General features: G+C 42.5%; 1 protein-coding gene across 3 annotated transcripts in view; it reads left to right on the forward strand.

The window, feature by feature from the left end:
- Positions 1–12,023, forward strand: part of mark1 (MAP/microtubule affinity-regulating kinase 1) — a 43,863-nt gene that overhangs the window by 9,797 nt on the left and 22,043 nt on the right. For all 3 annotated transcript variants that reach the window (XM_086044357.1, XM_086044355.1, XM_086044356.1), the window contains 2 exons: positions 4,666–4,866; positions 9,413–9,466. In XM_086044357.1, coding sequence (XP_085900483.1) covers positions 4,666–4,866; positions 9,413–9,466 — 255 coding nt within the window. The remainder of the gene's footprint in view (positions 1–4,665; positions 4,867–9,412; positions 9,467–12,023) is intronic.

Genomic DNA, 12,023 nt, shown 5'->3' on the forward strand with positions numbered 1-12,023 from the left:
AACGTTATTGTTTCGAGGTGCTTGAAAGTGCTTGCGTTCGACGCTGCCTTAATGTCTTTGATCGGTGACAGCACGATAACTAAACAAAATGCTTCCTTTTTGTGTGTGGAGGTCCAATTGGTGCTTGGATTTGAAGGGTTTGTTCGTTTGGGTGCTTGAAATTGTTGGATTTTAAGGTTTCGAGTGCCTGGGATGCTTTACAGTTTTTGAATTTCAGCATTTTGCTATCGAGGTCTGAGAAGCGCATTTAAATTGCTTAACACTAAAGAACCCCCCCCACAACAAATTGCTATCTGATTGGATAGCTAGCGTTTTGCATGAAGAAATGTAGGGTAAAATATGCCAGTAGACTTGTAGTTTAATTTTTGTTCTACCACCCCAACGATTCAGAGGCACACAGAATACTTTGTGTATGGCTCAATGTCACCGGGAAATTACAGTCTGCATTATTACATTTTTGTAAACACGAAAGTTAGCTCAGCATTAGGATCCTGACAGAGAAAAGGCTTGGAATTTGATTTTAAAGCATGAGCAAAGTGCTTAAACATGACCTTTTGTAGAGGTGTGTGAACCAAATGTGTTCGACGCACTGATTTAAAGGTCACGCCAGCCATTTTCTCTGTTTAACACTTTGGGCTGCAACTCGGACTTGACTCGAAGCTAATGTGGTGGTCTCAACTCTCAAGCTTTACAGACGTTGTATCTGCAGTTGATTTTCAAAAGTCACCACACCCCTGATTGAATGCGGATACTGAAGACAAACCACTTTTTCCACCCATTAAAAAGCCAAGGTTGAACTTTTTTAGACATAAATCCAAAAGGTGTTTTAGGCAATACTACTAATGCGATATCACATTTGCGAGAGCGGCACCCATACCTCTTTGACAAATTGAAAGTAATGTTCTTGTTAATACAACACTGTTTTGAAATGAGCAACCAGCTGCGAGACAGAGAGAGCTGCCTACAATTGGTGAAATAAATACTGTCGACTTGTCTGGTCTAACTAGCTAACTAGCATGGCTAACATCAGTTTGTTTACGCTCTGATGTTGCATCACAAAGCGGAGAAGAGCAGAGAAGTCGCTATTCTTTTTGTGCAAAGTTGCTGTTTTGCTACATTTTGATTTTATGTCGAAAAATTCCATGATGTTCTTTTAATGCTTGCTCATGCATGCTTTCGAGCTGTTTTTCTTCAGCTGGAACTTGTACTTTAGTCAAGGTAGAGGGACTAATGAACAGTTGCAAATCCCAGTCAGTGTTAGCACAAAACCTTCAGGCTTGTGCTACAAAGCAAAATGTGACAGGAAAAGCCGACTAGAACATCGGAACTTCACTTAGGTTTAATCAGAGGCACTTTAAATGGTGGCAGGTGTGCGCTGATTCCCTTTGAAGACAGTTGGATTGGTTCATTCTGAAAATGTATAAGGGGGTGTGCAAACTTGTGCAACCGTTTTATCTCGGTTGTTTACTCACCCGCTCTTATAGATTTCCTTTTGTTTGTTTTTTTTTTCCAATTGAGTTGTGCGGGTTATAGGTCACATTAATGCTGGAAAAAAAGTCTTGAGCTCGTTTTTTATTTTTTTTATTTATTTATTTTTTTTTACATCATCTCCAAAAAATCATTGGAACAGGGGCGCGTGGACTTTTTATATCCACCCTATATGTGTCGGATGTTGAGAAAATCAATGACTAAAAGGCACTCGCAGTAGCCACCCGGGCTGGAATGAGTTGGAGTTCGCAACGCTAGGCCCACTAGCAACTCAACTTCATTGCATAACAACTTAGTACTCAAGAGAGACGCCAGGCTTTTAGTGGAGAAGCTCACGTGCGCGTGCGCGTCAGACCTCCGTGAAAGAAATTACATGGACGATATGGAAAGCCGTTGGGGCGTTTTAATCGATAGCCTTGATATCCAGCTTAAGGTCCATGTACTACTATTACTACGCCCTTTGCCGTCATTAGTAAGCCCAACTCAGCACACTAGTAGAATCATGTCCGAATCATGTCTGTGGCGCACTAGTAGAAAGACTCGTCTTTCTGGTATCATGTGGATTTTTTTTCCAACAAAGGCTTGAATGGTCTTCATTTCGAATAACAGCGAGAACAAAGAATATACTCGCCAATCGACTTTGAGTTTGAATACACGATTGAGTATTTTAGAATAAATAAAAATGAAAGACATGGTCTAGTTTTATCGTAGCGGTGCGCTGAATTGTCTTACTGGTAATGACAGAGTGTACTAGTACACGGACCTCAACCTAGATTATCCAGTATTTCGAATAATTGCTCAAACAGCTTTCCATAATTGTTATGGCATTTAGGCAGCCGTTCTAATTGTGTGCCCGAGCCATTCTACTAGTGCGTTGAATTGTTGTACTATTAATGACAAAGTGCGTACAAGTGCATGGACCTGAAGTTGGCTCTCAAGGATCTTGAATAAATGCGCAAACAGGTTTCCATAAAGCCATTTGAGCATTTCTCGTAATAACGTGATAAGGCAGAGTTGTTCTACTTGTACGCTAAATTTAGCGTATTACTAACGACAAAGAGCGAACGAGTACATGAACCTTAAGATGGATATCGATGGTATCGAATAAATGCTTCAACTGTTTTCTCGAAAGCCAAGTAAGTATTTATAGGTTAGTAGAAACTATTTTTAGATTCTCTTTTAAATTGGCCAAAATCAGCTGATTTAAAAAAAAAAAAAAAAAAAAATTTTACTCATCAACATATTATAACAAGACATTTATGATGAAATTCAACCCCCCCAAAAAATCAGCAATTTGTTTTTTATTGTTGTAAGGTTAGAGGACCAAAAAAGAGGTTATCTTATTCATTATGTATTTATTAAATGAATCGACCGATAGATCGGTTATCATAATTTTCTCCTGCCAAATGTCGGAATCGGCATTTGCCTCGACAAAATCCATATCGGTCGGGCCCTTCTTGTAAGACAGTTCTGCGAGTGCGATCCGGTCTTTCCGCTCGTGCGCTGAATTGTCTTACTAGTTTGGACAAAGCTTACTAGTGCGGGGGCCTTGGGCTGGATATCAAGGACGTGGAACAAACGGCTTTCCGTATCACTTGCCTCTATCATTTTGTGTGGCTGGGAGTCCATGAGAAGCGCCGTTTGTGTAGCGGCGTGACGCACCAGCCCGTCAAGAAGAACCTGTCCCGGTTCCTCGTTTTGGTTCATTCAGAGCGTTTTGGGAGCAGGCCAAGTGTTCAGTCAGACTTTTTATTTTGTTGCTGTTGTTGTTGTTTTGTTTCTTTGAACCAGTTCACCATGCCAACAAGTACTCTCAAGGTGATGCGGGAAATCCAAATTGGTCTGTGCCAGAAAATTGTTTTTGTCCAATGCGCCCGAGTGACTCATGGGATGTCAGCATGCGCGCTCAGGCTGAGGTGATGCGCACCCTGCAGGGTGTAGCGTTTCTCCGCGTGAAACGGGAGCCAGCCGGCCCGGGTTACAGCACCGGCGAATTATCCGCTGGCTGGGTGTGGTGCTCCGCGAGGAGCAGAGGATCATGGGAGCTTTGACCCCGAATGACACAACCGGTTGCTTTTGCCAGCGTCCTATTCCCAGCCGTCCGCCGCTAATTCACCTTCGCATGCCGGAACAGTGCGACTCGTATTGTTCCAAGGCCTCTCGGCGGTGTGCTGGAATTTTTGGGTGTTCTCTCCAGAAGCTCGAAAATGAGTGAGTGTCATCCGGTGCTGATAAGGTCAGTGTGTCACGGGGGGGGGGGGGGGTCACGTGGCTCTTTCATTAGATTAGCATGCAGGCTCCTACTTTGTGCCGCCCCGCGTCAACAGCAGTACAAACTCAAGCTTTGCATGCCTCACGAGTCGAATCACAGCGGAAACAACAAGGACGGATGATCATCGGAGTTGAAGATTCACAATGAAATACAGTGGAGCATAAAGTCTAATATTTGAATACAACAGCACATTTCAAGTGTAGTGAATAACTTCAATCGATGGAAGTCATAGTTTTCCCTAAGAACGGGCGAGTATCGCTGCTGGGCCCATGCCGGTTTTATTTCAAGGTATCGTATACTTTGTGGAGGCTGCTGATACCAGCCACCAATACTTCGGGGCAAAAAAAATGTAGTAAGTCCTCCTCACCAGTAGTTGACAATATGCTGTAGAGATACACCGATATGTTTTTTTTCAGGGCCGATACCAATTATTACTAGTCAAGCCATGATACTTTTTGTTTGATCACTGAGGCACTTGGAGGGTTTTAAAAATGGCTACAACAGGGTAAGCTGTGGCTGCACTTTTATCCCTCTGCTGCAGGTCCCTGTCGCTTTGGTTTGTTGGTTTTTCAAAAAAAATGTAACTCTAAATTTGAAGATCATGGCGGTCTTATCACGTTAAGATAAAATGTGGGGTAATTTGCTCAAAATATGCGTCATGACCGCCAATGTTTTTTCCGTCCCCTTGGGTGCTAAATAATACATCAGTGTCGGCGCCATATTGGCAGAGTGGAGCGATCCGTGAAGATGCATTCACAGATAAATTGTAGATGTCAAAAGGGTTTTGTGGTTCCTCATCCATCGGAAACGGGTGCTAAGTCAGAGTATTTAAGGTTAACAACCCGCTGATCTCGAAGATGTGAACGTTACCGCCGACCAACGCTACCCACGTTGTTTTTTTACAGCACTCGTCGGTGGACGGTTTCACGGAGCCCCCGGTTGCCCCGACAAAGTCGGCCAGTCGCCACAGCCTGCCGCGATGTCGCAACTCCTTCACCTCCACGGAGGAGCACCCGCACATCGGGAACTACCGCCTCCTCAAGACCATCGGCAAGGGCAATTTCGCCAAGGTCAAGCTGGCGCGGCACGTCCTGACTGGACGAGAGGTAAGTTGACCCCCCCCCCCCCCCCCCCCCCAGGTTTGCCAAATTCCAGCGTAACAGGGGCAGAATCGGAAACTCACATATGACTGCTGCGGTCAATGGCTAATAAAAACTGAGGTCAGTGTCAACCAGGAATGACAAAATTCAGGCATATTATGGAGTAAGGAATCAATGATGATGCATTATTTAAATTGGCGGAGGTCCAGGTTGAGCCAAAGTGGACAACAATCTGCGTTGTGCCACAGAATATTTCTTAGCTGCTTGCATCCCTCGGTAAACCCAAGTCAACCCAAACATCTTTTTTTTAGAATATGTTCTATGCAGGCCCACTTGTTGAAACACAGCATTGTGGCGAATATTGTGTCTGTGGAATATGAGTTAAGCAATGAAATCCACTTGTTTTTTTTAGCCATCTTAGGGGGGGCGGCCATTTTGTCGCTTCTGTCGACCGAAAATGACATCACAGACCCTCAGAGCTGAGATAGCGACACATCACGGCTCACCTGTTTTCTGAAGCCGAGCCGTGATTGGTCGTTACCTGAGCCCTGAGCAGTTGTGACGTCATTTTCGGTCGACAGAAGTGACAAAATGGCCGCCCCCTGAGATGGCTAAAATCTGGCGGATTTTGCTGCTTAACTCGTATTTCATATGAATCATAATGCCTTTTTTTCAACTAGTGGGCCTGCATCGAACCTATTCTTGAAACAAATATCTTTGAGTTGACTTCCGCTTTAATCCTCCCGAGTTTGATCCAGCGCGTGGCCACATTAGGAGCTGTGACGCCACAAATGTATTCCTCCCCCGCATTAGGAGCGCTAACGGCGTCCTTGGCGCCGGCCAATGTTAAACAGGCGTATTGGATACCAGGTCCGGGTCGCGACGAGAAGGTCAGTCGCTTGCTCGCTTGCTTGCTTTGTGTGCCCGAGTGGCTTTGCTGGCTCATCAGAATGCAAAGACGCGGATCAGAGTGCGGGAAAGAACACAGACCAATAAAAGCCATGTGATCTGAATGCGAGGGTGAGACAAAACAACCGAAAGCGCGCCGTGAGAGGCAACGGGCCGGCCAAAGCCTGACTGATCACCTCTTCGGATTACTCCACATTTTGGCTCATATGCTAATTTTTCAAAAATACACAGTGGTACCTTCACTTGGAGTTACGAGGCTTGCTGGCGAAAAATTGAAACGCAAGCCTACTGCTGCAGCTGGAGTGAGATAAAGGCGCGATTAAGGTCGTGCAATGCCCTCGTATTTAAGATGCAGTCGCAGATGCACTTTCAGCTGTTTATTGACAGGGCAAACAGACAAATGCAAAATGAGAGCGCTCAAAAGGAGCTGCCGTTGGCCACCACTCACGAACAGATGCTCACACAGATGCAGCTGGTAACCTGACGCCAGCTCCTGACGTCACTCATTCGGCCGCGCCTTTTAAAGGCACAGACCCAGCACACAAATACTACAGGGCGTACAATAATTATTATTAATAATAATAATAATACATCAGATTTCTATATTACACTTTTAACTCATTCACTCCCATTGATGAATTTACTAGCCATTCAATCCCAGGAATTTATTGATATATTTTTTTCAAATTTTTTCAAACGTTAGAGTGAAAGAGGGTCTGAAAATGTCTGGCAGTGAATGAGTTGAAAACGGTTTATTTCTCTTGTTTTTGTACCAGACATTTTTGGGGGTTAAAATTATGTAATAAAAAATGGTGTTTTAGAAAGGCATTTCAATTTATTTCAATATTTTGCAGCATTTATTTTTAACCACACACTGACAAAAAAAAAAAAAAGGTAAGTATAAATATTGATTGCGTTTCCTTTCATTTCAATAGGACGCATTACCTCAGTTTACCATCTTTTCGGGTTACAAACAGGCTCTTGGAATAAATGAAACTCGTAATCCGAGGTTCCACAATATTTACAGTAAATAAACAAGCTATTCAAATAGCTATGTTGCTAAATCGTGTGATCGGTGATCCCTTTATTGAAACTCAATGACGGGTTATCGTTCCCAAAAGTCCTGATGCCGTGAAGCCTAAATCATACCGCTCGATCAAGCTTGCTCGCGTAGCCTGTGCGTTTGCCGCCTTATTCAGCTTTTCTTCTGAATTTGTTGTCACTGGTTCGCATGTCAATAGCAAACAGGAATTTGACTCAAGAGGCTCTCAGCGTATTCGCACGCTCGACAGAGAACAAGTGCCGGGAAGACCTAAATATAGACGCACACTGTGAAAAAAGCAAACATAAGTGCAGAGCTTCTGCGATACGTGGTGAGTTTGATAAGAATCGGAGAAGAAAGTCAAGCACACTGAACGTTTCAAGTTTCATCAATGGAAATCCAAAATGAGTACTTTGGCGACTACTTTTACTGCGTTTTTCTTGTTGTGCTGAAATTGGAGGATGAGCCTGTCTCGTGCATGCGAGCCGGCCCACGTTCTGCTCGGACAGGGTCAGTCACCATGACGACCGGGGGTGGAACTTTGTGATTGAACATCGTTCTAATAATTAATTCTAATGAGCCGGCAACCTAATATCGACCAATGGTTGGTTTGTTAAAATCCGCGCTACAGCGAAACAACTAAGGCGGAATGCAATCTGCTTTGATTGATTTGGATTTCAGAACATTTTGCCCCGTAGGAAATCATGGAAATGAAATGAATCTGTTTCAGTGTGAAACTGTGGCAAACTGTAGCCAGGCAATCCACGGCTAGCGCTAGCAGCTGATGGTAGCGGTGGCACTCAAAATACTCCGTCCACAGCCCACTGACTTTTGTTTATCTTCTTTCAAATACATATTTAATGCTTTCCGGACGTCATGAACTCGCCGTAAACACATGCTGAATAATTCACGGTTAGAGAACCGAAAAAAATGGAAACACTGGCCCGGCATGTATTGTAAGAAATCCAATAAATCACTTGTGAGTCTGGAAAAGAGGTAGCTAACCGCCACTGCGTCTGTTTTGCTTTTATCAGGTGTAGCTTCCATGTTGGGAATTAAGTGTCCAAACCAGCGGATTTTTGCTCTTAAAGAAACACAGCTCCACATGAATAACCCGCACATTCTCCTCACTGTGACTCAGCGCTTTGCTCTTTTGTTTGCCAGAGCTGCAATGTTGATGTTTTTGTAACTTGCGCTGTTATATAACTAATATAGAACAGTGAACCCCCTTTTTATAGTGAGGGTATCGTTCCAGACTCAACAGTGATAGGTGAAAATTTGCAATCTCTTGACTATGTTTAAAAAAAAAAAAAAAAAAAAAAGTAATTAATTCACACTTTTCTAATTTTTATTTCACTCATTCACTGCCAGACATTCAGACCCTCTTTTACACTAACGTTTCAAAAAAAATTGAAAGAAATATAAATAAATTATGGGATTGAATAGCTGAACTGGCAAAAGACAAATAAATTCGTCAATGGCAGCGAATGAGTTAGTTCCCGTTCTCACTCTCGCTATCAAGAAATGGGAGATGATCGTTAAACTTCACGTTCAGGAAAATGTTTTGCACTTTGTCACTCCTAGTTGAAGTTTACTCGAAAACTGACACCAAAAAAGATAATTAACCGTTGTATAATGAAACCTACATTTTCCAATAAACGATAACGAAAGTCCAGCTAGCTTAATGCTAACATATAATGCAAAACAGCATAGACATCTTAACGGAGAAGAGTATTAGATTAGAAAGGGTACGGATTAATGCGTCGGACTACCAGTTTGATACACACTTCTGAAATAACAAATTTACTCAAATTACTTGGCGGGGCAAATCAAAAAATGTGCAGCTCACTGGTGTGCTATTTTTAGAACAGGATTACACCACTTTGGTAACCCCTGGCATAAATTTTGTTTAATAATAAAATCTTCAAGCAACTGCTACTTTATTTAACACATGAAGCATCAACACATACTGCAGCGTACAACAATTCCCGGTTCATAGCTTTGTGCGCGTGTGTGTGCAGAACAGATTTTTATTGAAACTACATTTTAGTATATGACTGGCCCAAAATTGCTCCATCTTCAATTTTGGTAAATGCATTGAATCTTTTATAAGTGGACTTCCCCCAATAGTCAGAAAAAAAGAACGTTTACATAGTGCAGTGAAGCCGATCTATTTTCCTCTTGCACTTTGGGCCGATTATTGAGCTGCAGGCCGCACGTTGCTGACCCGCGCAAGCCGCCGGGACAAGACTGACCTGCAGAGTCATGTACATTTTTTTTTTTCCCCGTTTCACCGCTGTCTTTTATGCTAATCTGTCTGTGTTTGCTGGCACGCCTTCATTTGCATACAGCGCACCACAGAAAAAGCGTCACGTTCGAAAATGAATATTTCCGTTTTATGTCAATCAAAAGCTTTTTTCAAGGCGTTATTCTGCTGCCGCATGTTGCGGCAAAGCTGCCACGTGTGGGGAAATAATGAGGAGGCTTCGATCCAAACAAAAATGAAGCGCCACAAAAGTGGGCTTGGGAAGGAGTTTTGACACTTGCTGAGTTTTGATCTCATTCGCTTTTTTTCTTTCACCCTGCTTTTTGTCTCCCAAGGTGGCAGTCAAGATTATAGATAAAACCCAGCTGAATCCCACCAGTCTACAGAAGGTGAGTCCTGCTTGTCATCTATACGATCTAATAATCAAATTATTGATTTTGAATATCATTTTAATTATTTTTTTTCCCAATATGTTTTTATTTTACTTTCTTTTAATATGATACAGCCTGGGAGAATGTTCTGAATTCTTGTTTCCATGTCGGTGTCATTGAACATATTTGTGCTGATGTGTCAGTCCACTAAAATCATTTTCTTTTCCTCCATTGCAGCATATTTTTTTCTAGAATACTTTCTATACAGGCCCACTAGTTGAAATACGGCATTATTAAAACTGAAGCTGAGCCGTGATTGGTCGTTATCTTCAGTCGACAGAAGTGACAAAATGGCTGCCCCCTGAGCTAGCTAAAAACGGGTGGATTTCTCCTATTCCACAAACTCAATATTAATCAGAATGCAGTGTTTAGACTAGTGGGCCTGCATAGAAGATATTCTGGAAAAAAAAATGTTTAGGTTGACTTCTACTTTAAGACTCATATCGATTCAATACAAGTGACAGAACCAGTGACAGCTTATTCTGTCTTAACGCTAACACATAATGGGAAATGCCGTAGATGGGCTAACGAATAGCATCTATGTTGGGGTGCTAGAAACTTTTAGGGTAAGAGCTTTTCAGCAATCAATCAATCATTTTCGATCCTAGCTAGCTTTAACGCCCAAGGCCATTGGCCCAATCAGATGCTTGATGAAAGTCATTAATGGAAAAGACGCAATGACAGGAATGCTAGTTTTCCCCTAATATCACACCTAAATACTTTCTTGGCCAAGAAGTAGTTGACAAAACCAAATTGTAACGCCATCTCAGGTAAGATAAGGGAGACGATATTTTGTTGTAATGACCTCAGTGTGTGTTCGATATCCTCACCACCACTTCCCAACCACGCCCACCACTTTTTATTCACAGTTTGCTTTGTGGTTTGACCCCAGCTAAAAATACAGCCGCCTGCTTCTTTGTGTGACTTACCTTTTGTCGAACAGTCATGATCAATTACAACAAAAGGGACTGTTTCCTGATTCTAAATCTGGCCCTTTCTCATGATTGCGCGCGCACGTAAACACAGATTTAAAAAAAATAAAAAAATAAAAAATCACTTCCTATAGTAGTATAACACTGCTACTAATGCTACAGCGAACGTGTGTGTGAGCCACCAGCTTTGAGTTTTGCATCTATAAATACTGCGGCTTGACTGTCAGAGACGCTTTATTCCTCTGCACATCACTAGGGTTCGGTATCGTTTGTGTTTGGGCGATTTCGATTCTGGTTCCTCAATATTTGATTCTGGTTCCTAAAGATTCTTGAGTCTGTCGATTGCGCCGCGCCGCGCGCAAGCTATTGGTACTTTGTTTGTTTTGGGCGGCTTCCTCCGCAAGACGGATTAGGAATCGAAATGCGGCACCGACATTTAAAAACCTGAACGATCCCGGTTCCACTCATCCCGGTGCCCAACCCTACACGTCACATTATCACAGGTCCCCTCTCTTGATTCTGGCATTTGGTAGATGACGAACAAATTGCCATGCGGCTGTCGTTGGCGCACATTAAAGGGACATTACAGCAATCACGCCCTGTAAAAACGGCAGTTAATACCTTGATGCATCTCTTGGCTCGGCTGCAATGGAGCACGTGATTACAATATCTCATCGATATTATAGTAGCATTAAGGGAAATAAATCCCCCCCCCCCCCATCCCTACCAGGCTCCCACCAAAGTAGTAAAATGTGATTTACTTGAAAACCATTGTCATACGGAGAACATTTGTTTATCATGGTTCCCAGAACCACCTGCCATTCCACCAGCTATCGAATATTTTAGTAACCGAGTTTTCGACTGAAAAGTCCAGGGGAAGTACTGTATTTACTATTATTTACCGTACGGTACATTAGGAAAGTTATACAAAGGAGCTTATATTGAAAACGCACAGTATTGTTTTTTGTAAAGTATCAATGGTCTATGTAGTTCAAAATGATGTGTTCGGTTTTAATATTGTAACGCGATTCCGACGATATCGTGTCAATCTCAATATCGTGATATCGTCGTTATCCTTACATCCCTAACATACATACGTTTATGCACAAAGAAGACGCTCACGCTGCAGTGCTCTTAGTCATTTTTTTTGCAGAGGATAAAGAATATATGCCTGTGAGTATGGTTATATTGTTTGCTTAAGCACGTTTAGCGTTGTGCTAGGATTAAGCTAGCAAACTAGCAAACACATTAAATTTCATTGATCAATTTTATAGTTGTTTGTTGTCGTGTTTCGTAAATCACCCGTGATGCAGGAAAATGGCACGGTCATGCATTGTCACCACATTTTGCGTCGGCTCGCATTAATCTCATGATGTAAAAAGGCTTTTTAGCTGAAAGGAGAATCAATTCCCTTAAGAGTTGTATCGTTGGCAAAACCGCTGCCGAAGTAATAAACGCATGACGTGATGTTGCAGAACACCTCGGAGTTGAAAGCGTTCTCCTGGTGGAAGCGATGCTTTCAAAAATACGAATACAAAGTCGTTTTTTTTTTTTTTCCACTATTGCGGAATATCTGTCTGGAT

The sequence above is a fragment of the Filicampus tigris genome, chromosome 11 (genome assembly GCF_054856515.1).
Source record: "Filicampus tigris isolate MCC_2025a chromosome 11, RoL_Ftig_1.0, whole genome shotgun sequence".
NCBI classification, from domain to species: Eukaryota; Metazoa; Chordata; class Actinopteri; order Syngnathiformes; family Syngnathidae; genus Filicampus; species Filicampus tigris.